Source organism: Macrotis lagotis, chromosome 1 (genome assembly GCF_037893015.1).
Source record: "Macrotis lagotis isolate mMagLag1 chromosome 1, bilby.v1.9.chrom.fasta, whole genome shotgun sequence".
Lineage (NCBI taxonomy): Eukaryota > Metazoa > Chordata > Mammalia > Peramelemorphia > Peramelidae > Macrotis > Macrotis lagotis.
Genome location: NC_133658.1, coordinates 449,782,736 through 449,805,169, shown reverse-complemented (window position 1 = coordinate 449,805,169; position 22,434 = coordinate 449,782,736). Strand labels below are relative to the sequence as shown.

Below are 22,434 nucleotides of genomic sequence, written 5' to 3'. Positions count from 1 at the left end.
AGAAACTCCATTTAAGGGGGGTGCCCAGGACAGCCTTGTCCACGTTTCTTACCAGACTGGTCTATCATGCTACCAAGCTGGTTATCTTCTCTACCCCATCCCCACCACCACTTTTCATCTTTCTTCTATTTGTTCTTTTCTCCACTAGAATGTAAGCTCCTGGAGGCCAGAAGTTTTCCCTTGGTTTGCATTTAAAATCCTAGGATTTGGGCCCATGACCTGGCAATTAGTAAATACTTAATAAATGCTTGGCTAGGCAGCATGATGCACTAGAAGGTCATGACCTTGGGAATCAGGAAAACTTAGGTTGAAATTTTGCTTCTAATACATACTAGCTGTGGGGTTCCTAGGAATACCTTTGGGTATTCCTAGGTAACTCTGTAAATGCTCCAAAATCAGTGAAGGAGCCTGATCAACCTAAAATAGAAGATCCCTCTTTGAAGCCTGGAAAAACTTGCATGAATTGTTATTGAATGAGATGAATAGAACCAGAAGAACACTGTACACCCTAACAGCAACATGGGTGTGATGATCAACCTTAATGGTCTTGCTCATTCCAACAGTGCAATAATCAGGTACAATTTTAGGGTATCTGCAACAGAGTATACCATCTGTATCCAGAAAAAGAACTGTGGAGTTAACAGAAAGACCTTTAATTTAAAAAAAAATATCTTATGTACTACATAATTTTGCTATCTCTGATATTTTATTTTTTCCTTAACACATTCAATTTTGATCAATTGGAAACAATGTAAAGACTATTGGGGGGGAAGAAAAGAGGGTGGAGGAAAAAAATTTTAAATTCAAAACCTTACCAAAAAATGATAGGTAGAAACTATATTTTACATAATTGGAAAAAAATAAAATATTTATTTAACAAAAGGTCCCTCTTCTCCATGGTACCCTTCAGTTCATAATGAAGCTAGACAAAAGTTGACTCAAAAAAAGGAAAAAGAATAGCCTAGTAAAAATCTCCCTGTCACTCATTCTGTCACATTGCCTCCATGAAAACTTTCCAGTCAATTAACAACAGAAAATAGTAACAACTTCCTAGAATTTCTGGTGCACCAAGTACTTTTATGATAGTGCAGGGAGAAAAAGAGGAAGAAAATTGTTCTATTCTACTCAAGTCTACTTAAGTTGACCAGCCAATAGCCATGATTGTTAGAACTACTCCAACAATGAATGGCTTAAGAGTTTCACATATACATCTAGGTTCTAACAGGATTTTGGAAAAAAGCTCTCTTTAATTAAAAAAATACTTCTAACAGAAGTTTCTTTTGCACAAATATCTAATTTAGTACTCTAAAATATTGGGAATTTGAGGTAAGTAAAACCTTATTTTTCTTCCCAGTAATAGCATTTTAAAAATCTTAACTGGTTTAAAGATTAGCAAGAAATCTGATGCTTTAGGCAAAGAAAATACTGTCAGAAGTTTTTTTAGATAATTATCTAGGTAAATAAAACTTTATTTTTCTTTCCAGAAACAGCATTTTCTGAAAGATTAGCAATAAATCTGATGCTGGGAATGAGGTAAGTTGCATTTATTTTAACCAATATAGCAGACAAGGTTTAACACTACTGAATGGTCTTGAAATCTAGGGTTTCAAATATAAATTGTTAAGATGTGGACTTATCAAAAGAGAAATGATTTAGTAATGAAGTAAGTGACAAGCTGAGACTGCTACTGTTGTCATATTTAATGTCTTATAAATTTTTATTATAGGGGAGTTCCACTTCCCCTATGCAAATGAAATCATGAATCAAAGACAAAAACACACATCATAAATTACATGATATGAGAATTCACTGTAAAATTAAAACATGCAAAGAAGCCACATGTGTTAACAGTCATGTTTAAAAAATGAAGGGTTGATGAAAGTCCTGAGAACATTTATTTTAGCAAAACGTCCAAAACAATAAAAGCACATTTCATAAGCAGTATACTGCCATCTCATATATACAGGAGAAGTTACAATTACTGGAGAATAAACCCAATATCCAGGATTTACAGCTTTAAAACATTATGGTACTTCACTTGCAATTAGTATCAAATAAGCAAGTCACAAATCTCCATTTAATTAGGTTCTCTAATCAAAAAAGGACATATCAACAACACCTGTACAAAATATTCACAGCAGCTCTATTTGTGGTGGCAAAGAACTGGAAATTGAGTGAATGTCCATCAATTGGGGAATGGCTCAACAAATTGTGGTATGTGTATATTATAGAACAGTATTGTTCTATTAGAAACCAGAAGGGATGAGAATTCAGAGAAGTCTGCAAGGATTTGCATGAACTGATGCTGAGCAAGCTAAGCAGAACCAGAAGAACATTGTACACTCTAACAGCAACATGGGAATAATTAATGATCAACCTTAATAGAATTGCTCATACCAGCAGGGCAACAATCAGGCACAATTTTGGGATATGCCATCCATATCCTGAGAAAGAATTGTGGAGTTTAAACAAAGACCAAAGGCTATTACCTTTAATTATCTTTATTGATTTATTTTTTTTTAGGTTTTTGCAAGGCAAATGGGGTTAAGTGGCTTGCCCAAGGCCACACAGCTAGGTAATTATTTAGTGTCTTAGGCTGGATTTGAACTCAGGTCTGACTCCAGGGCTGGTGTTCTATCTATTGTGCCACCTAGACGCCCTATTACCTTTAATTTTTAAAAACCATTACCTTATTATGTAATTCTGCTATATCTCATAAGTTATGTTTTTTTCCTTATGGATATGATTTCTCACTCATCACATAACTGAGATCAATGCATACCATGGAAACAATGTAAAAACTAACAAACTGCTTTCTGTGGGGGGTAGGGGAAGAGAAGGAAGATTAGGGGAAAAACTGTAAAATTCAGAATAAATAAAATCTTTCAAAAAAAGAGGGACAGGGGCGGAGCCAAGATGGTGACAAGACAGGATCATTTCTTAAGTGCTCTCTCTTCAAACTTATAAGCTAAGAATTCTAACTACATTTTCAAGAGACAAAATCCACAGAGGTACCCAGTGAGGCAGTTCTCCGACCCAAGGTAACCTGGAAAAGAGCAGAAAAGCTCGGCTCCACAGGTTGGATGGGTGGCCCACCAGAGTGAAGGAACTTCAGCCTCCCGAAGGCAGCCCCATAGTGCTGGGAGCCACGGCTCACAGCAGCGGGGGCAGTTTCCTGATCTTTACACTCCAGGGAGCATCAAGCACAACTTGGGGGATCAGCTGGGGACCTCTGCCAGAGTGAGCACATGAAGCCCAGCCCTCAGGGCACACAGCGAGCAGCATGGCTGTGGCAGCCCAGATCCAGGAATAGGAAGCAGAAGCCGATAAGCAGGAGCCCCCAGGGCATGAGTGCTGAGCCTAGGGAGGGAGCTAAGAGAGACTGCAGAGCTCTGTCCTCTGCCCCTGGAACAGGACTCTGGGGCTCTGAACACATTCAGATCCTGATCGCAGTCTAGGCCCCCCATAGAACAGCAGGGGGCCCTCCCACCTCAGCACCATGTCAGAGGGGTGCGTTTATGGTCACTCACAGACCAGGAGGGAAGACAGAACCTCATACACTGAGATCCTTGTGGGGGGGGGGGGTGTCCCACTAATACTCAAAAGCTCAGGAAGCACCCCAAAACCAGGCACAGGCTAGAGAAATGAGTAAGCAGAGAAAAAAGAGGCATACCATTGAGAAATACTTTGCCTGTGATCCCAAGAAGTATCAAAACACTCAATCTGAAGATGAGGAAGCACAAGATCCTGCATCTAAAGACTCTAAGAAAATCTGAAATTGGGCTCAAGCTATGACAGAGCTCAAAAAAGACTCTGAAAATCAAGTGAGGGAGATAGAAGAAAAATTGGGGAAAGAAATGGGAGAGATGCAGGAAAAACATGAAAATGAAGTCAACAGCTTAGTCAAAGGAGATCCAAAAAAATTCTGAAGAAAATAACATGTTAAAAACCAACTGAGGTCAAACGGATGAAACAGTTCAAAAAGTCATTGAGGAGAAGAATGCTTTAAAAAGCAGAATGGGCCAGATGGAAAAGGAGATAAGAAAGCTCTCTGAGGAAAACAAATCCTTCAGACAAAGAATGGAACTGACTCAATACTTCAAAACCAAAAGAATGAAAAGTTAGAAGAAAATGTGAAACATCTCATTGAAAAAACAACCAATATGAAAACAGATTTAGGAAAGATATTTTAAAAATTATTGGAATACCTGAAAGTCATGATCAGGAAAAGAGCCTTGACATCATTTTCAAAGAATTACTACAGGAAAATTGCCCTGATATTCTAGAAGCAGAGGGCAAAATAGAAATGGAGAGAATCCACCGATACCCCTGAGAAAGAGATCCCCAAAAACCAACCACTAGGAATATTATAGCCAAGTTCCAGAACTCCCAAGTCAAAGGGAAAATATTACAAGCAGCCAGAAGGACACAATTCAAATACCGTGGAGCTGCAATCAAGATCTCACAGGACTTAGCAGCAACAACATTAAAAGCTCATAGGGCTTGGAATATAATTATTCCGGAAGGCAAAAGGTTTAGAATGCACCCGAGAATCAACTACCCAGCAAAACTGAATGTCCTTTTCCAGGGAAAAGATGGACTTTCAATGAACCAGGAGAATTTCAAATGTTCCTGTTGGAATGGCCAGAGCTGAACAGAAGGTTTGATCTTCAGATACAGGACTCAGGTTAAGCATAGAGAGTGGAGGAGAAGGGGAAAATATGAGGGACTTAATGATGATGAACTACATATATTCCTGTATAGAAAAATGATACTGATAATACTCATATGAACTTTCTCATTTAATAGAGCAGGTAGAAGGAGCTTTTATAGATGAAGCACAGAAGAGAGCTGAGTTTGAAGATATATTGTGGTGTAAACATGGAGTCAATAGAAAAAAAGGGAAATGTAATGGGAGAAAGAAAAAGGAGAGGAGGAATAGGCTAAGATATTTCATATAATAAGATTTTTCTTTATTACAATGAGCTACTGCAATGATATGGAAAGGGGGAAGGCAAGGGGGAATGAGGGAACCTTTGCTCTCATCAGAGATGGCTAGGAGAGGAAACAGCACATATACTCAATGGGGTATAGGCATCTGGAGTAAGAAGGAGGGGGGACAGGGGGAATGGGGGTGGAGATGTGAATGAAGAAGGAGAGGATGGACCATGGGAGGAGAGTGGTCAGATATAACACATTTTCTTTTTAACTTCTTGCAAGGGGCTGGGATTGGATGGACTGTCCGGAACCATAGGGCCAGGTGGATGCTGGACCTAAGGGGTGGTGTGGGGGCTCGGGGCCTCTTGGCCTCAGCTACCCTACAGCAGAGACAGAGTGAAAGGAGAGAGAAAATATAGTACATAGTAGTGGAGAAGTACAAATGGAGGGAGTTGTGATCAGCAATGGCAAAGGTGGAAAAATATGGAAGTAACTTTTGTGATGGACTTACCATAAAGAATGTGATCCACCCGCGACAGAGCTGGTGGTGTTGGAAGACAGACTGAAGCACATTTTTTATTATTATTTTTTGGGGGGTGTTGCAGGGCAAATGGGGTTGGGTGGCTTGCCTGGGCCCACACATCTGAGTGATTGTTGGATGTCTGAGGCCAGAATTGGACCCAGGTGCTCCTGGCTCAAGGGTCAGTGCTCTGTCTGCCACCCAGCTTCCTCTACTATTATTATTATTATTATTATTATTATTATTATTATTATTACTGCTTTATTTTATTTTGGGTCTTTTTTTTTTAGTTTTGGCAGGGCAATGGGGTTGGTGTGGCTTGCATGGGGTCACACAGCTGGGTGATTGTTGGGTGTATGGGACCAGATTTGGGCTTGGGTGCTCCTGGCTCCAGGGCTGGTGCTCCGTCCACTGCGCCACCTGGCCATACCTAAAATTATTACTATTATTTTTTTATTTTACTTTTTAATTTTTTTCTCTCCCCTTTACTTTATCGCTCATGCAGGTCTATATTTTTTGGGGGGAGGGGTATTATGTTTACTCTTAAACAAGAATATTTTATTAATGTATAAAAAAATTATTTGTGCAAAATAAGAAGAAATTAATTAATTGAGTAAGTAAAAAAAAAAGGGACATACCATGAAGCCTTCTTTAAGATAAGAACTTAAAATGGATGACAGTAAGAAAATATGTAAACTTAATAAAACTCTAGGGATTTTTGTAATTAGAATATAATACAATAACTGTGACTGTTCAAAAATAGACTGTCTTTGGACATTGCTCAGTAGGTTCCTCCTAGGAAGACTTTAGCTTCCTGTGACACACCCGTTCAGTTTTCAAACCTTTCATTCCTTCCCCGGGAGACCTATACAAACTCTGGACTTTGAAACCTAACTGTAATAAAAAAGTGTTGACATATTCCAATACTAAGGCTGGGTTGAAATTTTTACTTTGGTGTGTGAGTCAGAATTTCTGTGAAGGTTAAATTTTGTTCAGCAAATGTACACAAGGATTTTGGAGAGCAGATGATAGATTATATCATTTCTATACCTAGGGTAAAAGAAAGGTTGGTTGAGGATTCTTTGCCTATCTTGTAAGAAAAAATTTTTCCCTTCCATACAAAAAAGTAGGGGGAGGTGACAAAATATTTGGGAAAGTATCAATCTCTTTTCCCCGCTACCCACTCCCAATAATTCATTTTCCAGACTCAGGCTCATGCCTGGAATTCTCTCCCTCCTTATCTCTCATTTCTTAGCTTCCCTGACTTCCTTCAAATCTCATCTAAAATCCCATCTTTTGTAAGGAAACCTTTCCTGATCCCCCTTAGTGTAGCACTCTGTCATCATCTCCAATATATTCTGCAATTATCTTATATAGACTTACTATTGGACTGTAACCTCTGAGAGCTAGTCATTTTTTTTGTCTTTCTTTCCAGAGCTTAGTAAAATGGCTGGCACTAATAAATTATTTCTTTTGTGGAGCAGCTAGGTGGCATAGTGGATTAGAGTACTGACCCCGGAGTGAGGAGGACCTGAGTTCAAATCTGCCCTCAGACACTTAATAATGAGTGGCCTTTGGAAAGTTACTTAATCCCATTACCTTGAAAACAAAACAAGCAAAAAAAAAAATAAATTCTTTTGATTTGGCTTGACACAGGTTATTGTTAACACATGCCTTATTCATGTTAAAATATATGTATTAGAGAACTATGTCTAATATTTTAACCATAGGTTCAAGGATGTCTAATTCTAACAATAATATCTAATTCTAACCATTCTAAACATTCCAACCATAATATCTTGTTTCAGTTCTTGAAAAATCTTTCTAACAAGATGCAGAATCTTTCCTCAAGAGTATGAGTTTTCATCAATAGTGTAAGAATTCTGTAAGAGAAATCAGAACAGTAGAAAGGCAATATGGCATAGTGCAAAGAGCCCAGGACTTTAAGTCAAAAGAACTAGGATGAGTTTCCAGCTCTGATATTTAGTAAGTGTATGTTGGGGGAAACCACTTTTTGCATCTCAGCTTCAGTTTTCACATCTGTAAAATGAGGGGGCTGGATTCCATTGTCTCTAAGGTTCCTTTCTGCTCTAACATCATACATAAGTTGTTATTTTCTTTCCTTCTTTATTCATTCTTTCAATCATTCATTTATTCATTTATTTTTAGATTTTTACAAGGCAATTGGGTTAAGTGGCTTGCCCAAGTCCACACAGCTAGGTAATTATTTAAAGTGTCTGAGGCCGGCTTTGAACTCAGGTACTCCTGACTCCAGGGCCGGTGCTCTATCCACTGCGCCACCTAGCTGCCCCTTGTTATTTTCATTAGATGAGTGATTTCATCAGTATTGGGAACTCTGAGTAAGGAAAAGTCTTTCTACCAATGCAGTTGGCATCTGCTCTGCAATCTATTGTCTTGGGGAACAATAGTCTGCAGTCTTGAGAGTTGTCCAGAACCACAGATTAAGGTTTGTGTCAGAGTAAGGACTTGAAACCAAGTCAGCTGAAAAATAGCTCTTTACATTCTCCTGCTCCCTCTGTACATATGTTTACTTGTATGAAATTGTGGTAGTTGAATCCATTGAAAAATCTAAAAATAAAAATGCATAAATCCTTGATAGCAGCTTGTTTTGATACATTTCTTTCTTTCTCTTTAAAGAAGAACTACCTAGGGTGGAAAAGAGGGAAAGGCTATAATCAATCAATCAACTCCCTAGGAAACTATAATGTCTTAAAAGCAAAATGATTTTAGATGAAAATGTACTTATATTTTTATCTTTTACACAATAACAAATATGATTTCAGAAAATGCTTTGACTTTTCTTTCTACAAGACATAGTAACATCTGGGCGATTCCTTTATAAAAATGAGTAACAAACATGTCAGAGTCAGGCACAACCGAAAACAACTGAACAACCAAAAGAATAAGTATACAACCTTTCACTGAATAGTTTGAATTAATTTCTTTAAACACTGACTGATTTTATCTCCTTGTTTTCCAAGGGACTTTCGAAAGTCTTTTTCAGTACCATAATTTTAAAGAATTTTAAGGGGCAGCTAGGTGGCGTAGTGGATAAAGCACCAGCCTTGGAGTCAGGAGTACCTGGGTTCAAATGCAGTCTCAGACACTTAATAATTACCTAGCTGTGTGGCCTTGGGCAAGCCACTTAACCCCATTTGCCTTGCAAAACCCTAAAAAAAACCCCAAAAAACCCCAAAAAAGTACAGGAAAATGAGAACTGAGAACAAGGTAACTAGATATAGCAATTAGAAAATCATGATCTTTAAGAAAATATTTCAAAAGAGTTATAGTAATGTATCTAATGTGGTACAGTGGTAGGAATCAAAGCCCAATCACAAGGAGGGTTAGGGGTCCACAGATAATGAAGTAGGGACATCCAGCATAAACTTTTCAACAAATGTAGCAGTGAAAAGAAAATTAAGAGAAGATATCCCAAAGGGGTAGAGGAGACTTTTTAAAAAAATGTTTTGTTTTGTTTTTTAATCTTAGACCTGATCATGTTGAAGGTGGTAGAGAGGTGGATAGTACAGATACAAAGCAAACAGAACAAAGAAAGCAAAGATAAAGAACAGTTGGGAGGAGATGAAATTAATTATATGGGCAAGGTTAATTAGCTTTAGAAAGAATAAAGAAACCTCTTCTGGGATAGAGGCAAAAGAATAGACATACAGCCTTGGCTTTGATGTATAAGGGAAAAAGAGCTGATGCTGACAGCTGATGGTCTTGATTTTTTCAATGAAATAGGAAGAAAGGTCATCTCTGTGTGTTTTGGGGATGGCTAGAGAAGTATGTGAGGAAAGGACAAATGTTTGGAACAGTCTGGATGAGGGATGCAATAAGGAATTGATTGGTGTCACAGTGGAGTGTGTGAATTAAGGTAAAATTAGTTTAATCCACAGACCTCTAGTGGTCTATGAAAACATCCTGTTTAGCTTCTCCTTCCTTGTGTGACATTGAACCTTACTAGACTTCAGGAACCTCATCAGCAAAATAAAGATTGAATAAACTACAAAGTTCCTTTCAGCACAAGATTTATAATACTATGAAGTGATTCTTGTAAGTTCTGATATAGCCTCTTAAAATCATTCCATCCTCTCTTTTTCTAATACCCTTCTGACTAAGCTGAGTCAGGAAGATTCATTTTCCTGAGTTCAAATATGGGTTCAGATACTTATTATCCATGTGACTCTAGCCAAATCACTAACCCTGTGCCTCAGTTTTCTCATCTGTAAAATGAGCTAGAGAAGGAAATGGCAAACCACTCCCTTATCTTTGCCAAGAAAACCCCAAATAGGGTCAATAAAAGTTGAACACAAATGAGACAATTTAACAACAAAACTTGAATAAGGTAAATTCTAGAAAACTAATTAACCATCTCTGAGGATATGCTTTGATTTAACTCTAGATCAGTTACATAACAAAAATAAAATTCAACAAATATAGATGTTTGAATAGGTCCATTGCATTGTGTTAGATGCTGATGTGATAATTTACTATATTGGCATTTTGAATTATATCACTGCCCTGTGAGCTTGATTACCATTAGACAAGTCCCCAGAAAGTCTAATCAGAGAGCTCTAACTTCTTCCTTCAGTCCAGTACCAAATACATCTAATTGTATTATTGTCTAATTCACATCTTTTCTAGAAAAATAGACAGATGCAAAGGTACTAGTTCTGTGATTTCACTGATATATATCACTGAACTATCAGATAAGCAAACACTCTCCTAATACAGGTCAGCAGTTTCTCTGTTAACTTACAGTCTAAGAAGAGGTTGGCAAACCATAGTCCATGGGGCAAATCTGCTCCCATCACAAATAGGCTTTGGGCTGAATTTGACCCTTGGGACATAGTTTGCTGATACCTGGTCTTAAAGAATTAGTTGCCTATGACACTGGAAGGTTAAGTAAAGGATCAAACATCCAGTATATAGAAGATAAAATAATTTATATATATATATATATATATATATAGATATATAGATATAGATATAGATAATTTATCACATGCTTTGATAAAATCTAGGCAAATTATATCTGTAACATTCTCCTGGTCTACTAGTATAGTAATCCCTATCAAGAAAAGAAATAGTCTAATATGACCTGTTCTTATAGTGCAGTCTTTTCCTCCCTTTGTAACAGCTGCTCTCTTTGCTGGATGTTCACTCTCTCTTTAATGATCTATTCAGAATTTTTCCAATAATCAAAGTTAAGCTCACTGGGAAAACTATAGTTAGTAGATTCTACTCTCTTCCTTTAAAAAAATTAGGATTACTTTTGTCTTTAGTTTCTTCTCCTGTTTTATATAATCTTTCAAATATTACTGTTTTGGTAATCCCATTTGCCGATTTTTTTTTAGTACTCAAGGATGCAATTTATCTGGGCAATTAGGGTCAAGTATCTGAGGGTCATTCCAACTCAGGTCTTCTTGATTCCTACACTGGTACTTTATCCACTGTGTCACCTGGCCGTTACTATCTTCTGTACGAATGTATGTATGTGTGAATACATACACACACACACACACACACACACACACACACATATATTAAATTAGCATGGTTGATGATTTACCATATCTCCTAATTAATCTCTTTAGACAATAGTCATTTTTCCTATTCATTAACTGTTTTCCTTTGAGCATCTAGAATTTTATTCTTGAGAGTTTCTTAATCTCTTCTGGGCTTATGTCCTTGCTACAATTTATTACCTTGGCTTTCTTTTGAATTCTTAAAATCTGCTTGCCTCAAATCTAGAGGGCATATCAGACTACATTCAGTTTTCTTTTTTTCTTCTCTATCAAAAACTGTAATAGGAAGTAATTCCTTCCTCTTTAAGATTCCAGCATTTCTTTTAATTAGAATTAAAACTGGTATAGAATCCTTACCTTCTTAGTCCTCTACCTTTTGAAAGATAATCAATGCCATCCCTCCTAGCTTTGTGTCATCTGCAAATTTATGAACATACTACCTATGCCTTTATCTGAGTCACTGATAAAAATGCTAAACAACACAAGGCAAAGTCATTCAGCGCAATAGGTTAGGTATAAAATATACAGAAGCAAACAAACAGTAGCATATAGTGTTCAATAACACCAACATTCCAGCTACTGAAGTAAGGATTCACCAGTTGACAAAATCTGTTGGAAAATTGGGAAAGCAATATGGAAAGAAATAGATATAAACCAACATCCCAAATTATATACACCTCTATATTATAACCTCTAAATCCATACATCTTTTTTTTAAATTTATTTAAGGCAATGGGGTTAAATGACTTGCCCAAAGTCACACAGCTAGGTAATTATTAAGTATCTGAGGCTGGATTTGAATTCAGGTTCTCCTGACTCCAGGGCAAGTGCTCAATCCACTACACCATCTAGCTGCCCCCTAAATCCATACATCTTAACCATAAAATGTCACATCATAAACAAAGGAAGTAAATAATTACTTTTCAGATCTATGACTAAATTAAAAGCTCATGACCACACAGGATTAGAGAAAATCTGGAAGATGAAAGACAATTGATTATACAGACTTCAAAGTTTTTGCTCAAAAAATCCAATTATGTCCTGGACATAAATCAAATATCGTGGAGCTGCAGTTAGGATTGCACAGGACTTAGCAGCAACTATATTACGGGCTCGTAGGGCTTGGAATATAATATTCCAGAAGATATAAAAGTTTGGAATGAAACTGATAATCAACTACTCAGCAAAACTGAACATCCTTTTCCAGGGGAAAAGATGGACTTTCAATGAAACCAGGGGAATTTCAAATGTTCCTGCTGAAATGACCACAGAGCTGAACAGAAAATTTGACCTTCAAATACAGGACTCAGGTGATGCATAGAGACTGGAGAAGGGTAAAATATGAGGGGCTTAATGATGATGAACTGCATGTATTCCTGTATAGAAAAAGTATATTGAAAATACTCATATAAAATTTCTCATTTAATAAAGCAGGTAGAAGGAGCTTTTATAGATGAAGCACAGGAGAGAGCTGAATTTGAAGATATAATATATTGTATATATTATATATATGTATATATAATATATTGTAAAAATGGCTAAAAGGGAAATGTACTGGGAGTAAGAGAAAGGAGGGGTGGAATAGGCTAAGATATTTCATATAAAAGATTTTTTTTTTTTGCAATGAGCTATTACAATGATTTGGAAGGGGGAAAGGTGAGGGGAATGAGGGTACGTACCTTCAACTCTCATCAGAAAAGGCTCAGAAAGGAAACAACATACACACTCAATAGGGTATAAACATCTAGAGTAAAAAGGAGAAAAGAGGGAAAGGGGGAAGGGGGATATAAGTGATAGATGAGAAGGTAGATCATAGGAGAGAATTGTCAGATATAACACATTTTCTTTTTTACTTTTTGCAAGGTGCTGGGATTGAGTGGCCATGGGGCTGGATGGTTGCCGGGTCTCGGGGTTGGTATGTGGGCTTGGGGCCTCTTGGCCCCAGGGCTAGTGATCAGTCTGCTGTTCCACTCAGCTACCCTACAGCACATTTTAGAAGAGGAACAGAGTGAAAGGAGAGAGAAAATATAATATATGGTGGGGAGGTATGGATGGAGGGAATTACAATCAGCAATAGCAACAGTGGGAAAATATGGAAGTAACTATGGTGATAACTTATGATAAAGAAAGTGATACACCTGAGACAGAGCTGATGGTATCAGAACACAGACTGAAACACATTTTTTCTCTTTCTTTTACTTTATTTCTCATGAGGGTCTATATTTTTGGAGGAAGAGAGTATTATGTTTACTCTTAAACAAGAATATTTTAGTAATGTATAAAAACATCACTTGTACAAAAATAAAAAACAAAAATAATGTCAGTTTAAAAAATTCAATTAAAATTAAAGGAAACTGCAGCAATTTCTCTGATAAAAGTATAAAGTGGGGGCAGCTAGGTAGCACAGTGGATAGAGCACTGGCCCTGGAGTCAGGAGTACCTGAGTTCTAATCCAGTCTCAGACACTTAATAATTACCTAGCTGGTAAGTGCCTTGGGCAAGCCACTTAACCCCATTGCCTTGCAAAAAAAAACAAACAAACAAACAAAAAAAGGTATCAAGTGTGAGATATAAAAGGAACTGATTTAATTTTCTAAAAACTGACACACTCTTCGATAGAGAAATGGTCAAAAATATGAACTGGTAGTTTTCATAGGAAGAATTCCAAGGTATCAACAATTATAGGAAAACTGCTCCAAATCTAATAATTAGAGAAATGCAAATGAAAACATTCAAGTTCACCTCTATCCATTATATTTTTAAAATCTATTTGCTTATTATTCCAACTACAAGATTTTGAGTTCCCTATTTTTCTCCCTCCTCCCATCCCTTACCCCCTCCTCCCCTTGATAGCAAGTAAACATATATAACTATGTCAACTATATTTCCATATTAGGTTTCAGACATTTACTATCTTTGTGACCCTGGGCAAATCATTTAACTCTTTGCCTCAATTTCCTCAACTGCTAGAAAAGGAAATGAGTAACCACTCCAGTATCTTTGTCATACTGAAAGAAATTCCAAATGGGGTCATGAAGATTAGGACATGATAAACATAATAGAGATCTGTACTTTTATATACAATCCTCTTTTTCTGTGAAAGTACTCATCCTACATGGAGTGTGTTAAGTTCTGAATCATTAAAAAATTTTGCTAGTAAACAGCACAAGGCAAATCACAGAATTCTGGCTCCTCCTGAGACCACCTTCCAAGCTGACATTGATCTAATTTTTCTATCCAGAGGGACTACATTGTACACCAAAGACAAAACTGCTTCTGTTTCTCCTTCCACTATCTTCCTGCAAATGTTCTCAGCCATGCTTCCTTCAGTTCCTGGATTTCCTCAGGTAAGTATAAAGTGCTAACTCACAATATCCACACATGCCCTTATACTTACCAGGCTTCTTTTGAATAAGGTACACTGAAGCCAAAGCCATAATCCATGTCACATGAAGAATGAAAGAATTCCTACTCTAAGAAGTTTAGATTTAATTGCTAGGTTTCTTTCTTCATTGTAACTACTCTCCATATTTTGTAGTTTGGAGAATATACATAGACCAATTTCTCTGGGAGGAATTCTGGAGGCAAAGAACTTAATCTCATTTATGACACTTATTATCTAAGTAAAATTGTATAGTCACTTATGTTAAGGCCTCAGTTTTCTTTAAAAGATGATTAAAAAACAAAGTTTGTTTTGTTTCTGCCCCATCTGTAAAAGATGGACTGGATGAATTAATTACTTCCTAGAATGGCATCACTCATAATTCCACCAATGGTACAATAATCTTTTCCTACAGTCCCACTCACACATTTTACTTTTTTATCACCTTTGTCAATTTGATGGATATAAAGTGGAACCTCAGAAATGCTTTAATTTACCAGTCAATCCATTCTTTTCTTTTTTTTTTTTTGCAAGGCAAACAGGGTTAAGTGGCTTGCCCAAGGTCACACAGCTAGGTAATTATTAAGTGTCTGAGACCGGATTTGAACCCAGGTACTCCTGACTCCAAGGCCGGTGCTTTATCCACTATGCCACCTAGCCGCCCCAAGTCAATGCATTCTTAACAGCCCTCAGATGTGCTCCATCCTACTCAAGAGTCTGTCATCTCTATATTTTAAATCATACTCCAGAAATCAAAATTCCATTTTCAGATACCACTTTCTTGGTCAGATGTCGTTTTGTTTTTCTTTTGCATTCCTTGTGTTCAATAAGCAGTAGTGAGGGAAAAAATGCTCTTTGACATTTCATAAATATTTTAAGGTTCCTTTTTTACAGTATTGTTTGACTCCCATCAATCAACAGGAGTGGTAATCAACCTTTCTGATGTCAAGAAAGTCCTCTCTTATATCTAGAATCCCCCATAAAGTCAAAAGATCTCTCTATCATTTTAACAGGTCAACAAACAGCTATTTCAATACTCCTGAACCAGGAATCACCAATCACTTATACTCTAAGCTGCTTCCCTTAATTATTACTGGATAAGATCTCAACTGCTAGCTTAAGGAGCTCTATCATAGCATTTCTTTTGTTTGTTTGTTTGAGGGTTTTTTTGTTTGTTTTTTTTTTATTTTTGGCAAGGCAATGGGATTAAGTGATTTACCCAAGGTCACATAGCTAGTTAATTATTGTGTCTGTGGCTGAATTTGAACTCAGGTCCTCCTGACTCCAGGGACAATACTCCATCCACTGTGCCACCTAGCTGCCCCCATTAATAATCTCATTCTCGTCTTTTTTTTTAATGGAGTTCAAGTGGAAGCAGTTCAAGAAGTCAATATCATGCTATTGTTTTTTTATATGACATGTTCAATGATGCTTATCTTTTATGCTTGAAGACCGTGACATCCAAGGGGGTAATGTCATGACAAACACATGAATTGGATTTGAGTGAGGAGTGCTCTGCTAAGTTACCAGCCTCACTTTATCATCCACAGCCATCTGGGTCCAGATATAAATATAAATCAGGATGGCCCTAGAGGTGGGCAATCAGAGTTAAGTGACTTGGCCAAGGTCACACAGTTGGTAAGTAGCAAGTGTCTGAGGCTGAATTTGAATTTCCATCCTCCTGACTCCAAGGCCAGTGCTCTATCCACTGCATCACCTAACTGCCTCATAGCATTTCTCAGAGGACAAGCAGATGCTTCTTCAGACCACCCTGTTCCTTCTTCTTCAGGAAGGGCCTCAAATTTTTTTTTGCATTGTTTGTTTTTTTAACTCCAAGTGTATTTTCTGTTCCCTCCACTCTCCTCTCCTTGATTAGCATCTTCATGTCAGACTTTTATTCTCCCACTGAAAAACTGAAACAGAAAAGACTAGCCACAAGGTTTTCAAGGAAAACCACTTCATTAAGGGATAGGATTGAAATCAGACACAGATCTCTCTCTCTCTCTCTCTCTCTCTCTCTCTCTCTCTCTCTCTCTCTCTCTCTCTCTCTCTCTCCCCTCCCCCCTCATATACACACACACACACACACACACACACACACACACACACACACACACACACACACTACAATTTAGTGTAGGGAATTTTCAGGTAAGGAAATTCTATCAATGTAAATCAGTAATTGCTGGGCAATTTATAGTCTTAGAGAATTACCTCTAGAGATATAAAATGAAATAATTTGCTAACAGTATTCCAGCAAGCATGTGTCGGAAACTGAAAAGGTATTCCTAACTCTGAGGCTAGCTCTCAATTTACTATGTGTGATACCTCACTCTTTTCAATTTAAATAACTGAAATATTCCCTGTGAATAGAGACCACATTGAGCAGCAATTGTCACAAACTATTCTTCCTTTCATCTGCATTTTGCATCTCCCAATTGTCCTTGGGGGAAAGAGTGGAGGAAGAGGGTACCAGACAGTAGGGCAGGAAAGTTACACTTGAAACACAACCAAAATTAGCAATTTCTTTATGAAGTAGTAATATTTCCTTTTTTTGATCTACCATTTCCTTTTGGGTGTGGATAAACTATGTAAATTAGTAGAATGTAGTAATTTCCCAAAGTCCCTTCTGGATGAACTCCATCAAAGTTTGAGTTTCAGAACTAAAAGAAAGAATGGAGCAGATAAAACTTGTTAGTCACACCAAGTCTCAAAGACTTTCGAGAGCCTCCTGTTCAAGAAATCTGCAGCTCTGAAATCTGCTCTAATATTTTTCACCCAAAAACAAAACAAAACAAAACAAAACCAATTACTTTGCTTTCTCACAGGAGAAAGTAAAAAGTAACAAGGAGCTCTTTTTAACATTATTTGGTTCAAGCTTTGTCTCTAACATCGTCCACTGAAAATTACAATGACAATAAATAAGCTTATTGATCAACTGACCACCTGCCAGAAGGCGTCACCTGATTATTTGCAGTGATTTTAAAAGATCTGATATGTTTGTGTATTCTGATGTCACTAGCCCAGATTCCTAGCCAAGATGAGGAAATCCAGGGTCTCTGTGTTAAGATAAAAGAAAGGGGAGAGAGGAGGTCAGCTGGGGAAGTCTCGGAGAAGGGACTTTTGCCTATAAGTGTCGCAAAACATTTGGGTTTGATTAGGCCTGATGCGCATTCGCAATTATTCGGCTTGGGAGCCCGGGATCTACAGGTTCCAGCTGCTTGGCCTGGTCCCGAGCCACAGGTCCCCCGTCCAGGAGGGAAACTGAACTGGGGACCCTTTCAGCGAGTGTCGGTGCTCCTTGAGGCGGATCCTCAAGACAGGGAAGGAGCCTTGGGCCAAGGCCGGGAGCCGAATGAAGCAAGCCCAGCCCGGATTCCCCAAGCCCGACAGGGTCCCTGGAAGTAGCTCGAGTCCGGGGCCAAGAATCACCGCAGTCCCCTGACTACAGAGAGTGGACCTGACGCCGGGCAAGGCTCCGGTGGCCAGGGTCAGGCTAGTGGGAGGACTGGGATCCGAAACCTCCTGACTCTGAATCCGGTCCTTCCCCTGCTCCGTACCGCCTCCCGCCCCCAGACCCAGGCCCCCCCAGCCCGGCCCGGCCCGGTCCGGCGGCCCGCCCCGCTGGGGCAGCACACGGGGCTCGGGGGCCAGCTCCGACCGGCGGGCAGGGCGCCGGCGCCGGGGGGGCGTCGGCCGGGAAACTTTGCGGCGCCCCAGCCGGGGGGCGCCCGGAGCGCACTGACCTGCGATGGTCTCCTGGTAGCCTTTGGTGAAGAACTGCATGGCGGTGGCGGCCCTCCAGGGGGTCTTGAGCAGCCCCTGCCTGGCGGGGTCCTCCCCCAGGGAGCGCAGGATGGTGGAGTAGGCGCCCGCCAGGCTGGGCAGATTGAGCTCGTTGTCCTCCAGGCTGCGAGTCCGCTCCGTCTTCCACGAGTCCGCCGGCTGGGCGCGCTTGTCCTCCGGGCCCCGGGGCTCGGGCTCCCTCGGCTCGGGCCGGGCTTGCTCCTTCGCGGCGACCCCGTTGCACGGGGCGCCGCGCCGCTTCTCCGCCGGGGCGCGAGCCGCGCCCGCCTTCTCGGGCTGCCTGGGGGGCAGCAGAGGGGCCGGCGCCCGCGGGGGCCGGCGCTCCGGCCGGGGGGACGTCGGGGCGCCTTCCATGGCCGGCCGCCGCCGAGCTTGCCTGGGGGGTCGCGCGCCGGGGCCGGGCTCCCGGGGCTTGGAGGCTGGCCCTGGCCGCGGTCACGGCCACCCCTTTATAAGAGTCCGAGGAGGGCAGGGCTCTCATTAGCCAGAGCTGGCCCCTGCGTCATCGCCTCCCGGCCGGCCTCCACCCACTCGTGGAAGCGGGCGGCCGGGAGGGGGAGAGGCGCCGAGCCAGGGGGCTTCCCTCCGGGGCGGCCGGCGCCACTGCCCGCGCGCTCTGGCTTGGACCCCCGGGGGGGGACTGGACGCCCCTCTTGCCGGAGGAACGAGGGGTGAGGGATGGAAGCAGAAAGCGGTCACAGCCCGGGAAGGGGCGCCCTTGGCTTAGCGGGGCCTCCCCCGTCTGCCAAGGTTCATGGAGCGGGGGGCGCGCGGGGAGACGGGACACAGCCCGTGGTGCAGCACTTCTGGGCACCCGAAGAGTGGACAGGTCGAACTCCCCGGGGAGCGAGCTTTGCCACCGGCCGGGCCGGAGGGCCCACCGTGGGGCTGGCCGGGCGGACCGGGCACGCTGATTAGCCGCAGACAACTGTCCGTGTGGGCCACGGGCCCACGCCCGGCCGGCGTCCAAGTACTTCACACTCGTCCTTTGATTTGAAACCAACAGTCAAAAAAAGTGTTTTCTGGCAAAACTGGTTGCTAGAAGTTTCAGAGAAGCTTAGTACAAACTTGTGAGAGATTATTGATCACATAAACTTTGTTCAAACTGATGACATTCTCAGATGAGGAAAGATGCTTTCTTCACTTTCAGTACTGAGGAAAGAAGGTCAAGGTCGTTTTCCCCTAAAATTTGCATCACATTAACAAAATGCTATGATTTTCTTCAGTTCTAAATATTTTAATTAAATTAAATAATCTTAGTCATTCCTACTGTATTAACTCATTACCACGGTATTAGGTAGCTTTAGGTAGTCTCGTTTAAGCATCACAATAAAATTCAGGCCTATTTTATGCTATCCTGATAGAATACTGTGCTCTGTAACAGTAGAACATCGCTATAATTTACTTTGTACTCTAGTTTACTAAGCATTCTTTTAAAGTACAGCCCATTCTCTGACTCTAGAAGTCATTGGGGTGGATACTAATTATTTTATTCACTTAAAAATATTTTAGTTCCTCATACTAAGTGATAGGAACAATGAGATACTTACATCATATAACAATAATTAGAAAGATAACTAGTGGTCAGATTATAACCTTTAAAGTCAGACTATCCCATGGGGCGGCTAGCTAGGTTGCCCAGTGGGTAGAGCACCGGCTCTGGAGTCAGGAGTACCTGAGTACAAATCCAACCTCAGACACTTAATAATTACCTAGCTGTGTGGCCTTGGGCAAGCCACTTAACCCCATTTGCCTTGCAAAAAACTAAAAAAAAAAAAAAAAAAAAAGTCAGAATATCCCCTGGACTTCCCTGGATTCAGGCAGAGTGCACCAAGTTCAAAAGGGAAATCTTTGCATTTAGTTAATAGAAAAGAAGACAGCAACAGATTTTTAAAGGGCTAGAGATTTCTGTAAAAAAGTTTCCAAATATGGCTTAAAAGTAGCACTCATAAAAATTGTCATGAATTATGCCTTTTTTCTTTTTTTTTCTTCTATTTGAATATGATTCTTCTTTCACAGCATGATTAACGACTAAATTACATTGCTTTCTGTCAGAGGGAGGGAGAAAAATTGAAAAAAAAATGAATGTTGAAAACTACCATTATATGTAGTTGGAAAAATAAAGAAGTGAAAAAGAAAAAATAACACTCATTATTCCTCAAAATTTTTGTACATTTTCCAGGATACGTTAAAGAATATTTTTGAAGATGAGTTTTTTAACCCTTGAAATCTAAAATCTCCCCCACCCCCACTGATGCCATCATATTCCTGAGATGGCATTTATAGTCACATTATTTATACAATTAGTTTGTCTCTCTAGTACTGCATTTATGTTTATTTTGTTTATAGATGGAATGATAGAGAGAGCTCATCTCACAGCCAGGAAGACCTGTGTTCTAGTCCTGCCTCTGAAATATAATGACTGTGTTACTCTGCACAAATTATTTGATCTTTCACAGGCTTTATAGATAACTCTCTAAAGTTCTAGAAAAGGTACCTACCTTGACTAGATATAGCTTGTTCCCCACTGGAAAATTCTTTACACCACTGAAGTCACAGATCCTAACATCTACATGCTGAGGACCTTTATGAGTTTGGCCTTAAAAATAATAATTAGATTAAATATGGGTTAACCTTCAGAGTTTGTCCTAATAAAGCACTAACATTAACTAACATTAACCCTCAGGGTTTGGTCTAAAGAAAAAGCAAGGCAGAACTAGATTAACATAAACATTTATTAATATTTCTCCTTGTTTACTGATTACATGGCATGCATGGGGGACCAGCTAGAGAACTAGAACCCCAAAATGGGATCTGGAATGGGGTTCATATTCTACTCTCAGAAGTCAGAATCTGAAAAACTACTTCTGGTTTGTCAATCAAGGATGGGAGCAGGCCACCGATTTAGGATGGGGCTGGGTAAAGGAGCTGAATATCAGACTTTACACTAAAAGGAGTGCCTTATCAATTATATTAAAGATCTCCATAAGGGGCGGCTAGGTGGTAGTGGATAAAGCACTGGCCTTGGAGTCAGGAGTACCTGGGTTCAAATCTGGTCTCAGACACTTAATAATAACCTAGCTGTGTGGCCTTAGGCAAGCCACTTAACCCCATTTGCCTTGCAAAAAGAAAAATCTAAAAAAAAAAAGATCTCCACAAAGCAAAGTGAGTCTTCTCCTCTAAGATGTTGGCATACTCAATGACCCTTGATGCAAGGGGATTTGTCATTAGGGATCAACAACACATGTATGAATATCATATTTATGTAATCCAGGAGCAATATAAAGCAGGAATACTACAGCCATTTATTTCTTCCACACAAAAGAAATGCTAAAAAACAAAGACTCACAATCATACATTTTTAAAAAGACAAACAAACTTTAGTAGCTTAAACTACTGTTAAACTCTCCTGGGAGACTAGATTAAAACCATCAAACCATGAAGCAGTTTACTAGACTACTGAACTGGTACTTAATTTTTCATTTGGATCTAGATTATCTTCCTCAAGGTCTATGTTTCCTGACAAGCCAAGCTTCTTCCCATTACATATCCATCTTAACTTCTGAAACCCCAGTTTCCTAATTTTTTCTTTTCAATTTCCTCTCCTCTCTACATTTTTACCTTTAATTTCCAGACATCAACTCTTTTTGAAAGACAATGTGTCAGGAACAGCTCAGGGGCACAGTAGTTAAAGCACCAGCCCTGGAGTCAGGAACATCTGAGTTCAACTGTGAACAGACACTTAATAGTTACCTAGTTGCCTGGGCAGGTCACTTAATACCATTTCCTTGCAAAAACAAACAAACAAACAAAAAATAATGTAGTATAAATTGGCTTTGGAATTAAGAAAACCTGAGTTTCAGGGTGTGCAAGTCTGAACAAGTCACTTAAGTCCTGCCCAGGCAACTCTCTAAGACTTAGTCAATCAACAAACATTTATTATGGGCCTGCTTTATGCTAAATGCTGAAAGGGAAAGGGAAAAGACAGTTCTCTGCCCACAAGGATCTTAATGTCGAGAGTAGAAGTAGTTTATGGGTGGCTAGGTAGCACAGTGGATAGAGCACTGGCCTTGGAGTCAGAAGTACCTGAGTTCAAATCCAGCCTCAGACACTAAATAATCACCTAGCCATGTGGCCTTGAGCAAGCCACTTAACCCCATTGCCTTGAAAAATCTAAAAAAAAAAAAAAAGTAGTTTATAATCTAAATTGAAGAGCATATGTTATCTTCATTAGT

The 22,434-nt window shown here is 39.8% G+C and overlaps 1 protein-coding gene across 1 annotated transcript in view; it reads right to left on the bottom strand.

Annotated features, from left to right (window-relative positions):
* The window catches only part of GCH1 (GTP cyclohydrolase 1), an 80,631-nt gene extending 61,911 nt beyond the window's left edge, over positions 1-18,720 (bottom strand). The window contains 2 exon segments of the mRNA XM_074213453.1: positions 18,139-18,558; positions 18,561-18,720. Coding sequence (XP_074069554.1) covers positions 18,139-18,558; positions 18,561-18,705 — 565 coding nt within the window. The 5' untranslated portion in view covers positions 18,706-18,720.
* Positions 18,721-22,434: the final 3,714 nt, after the last annotated feature.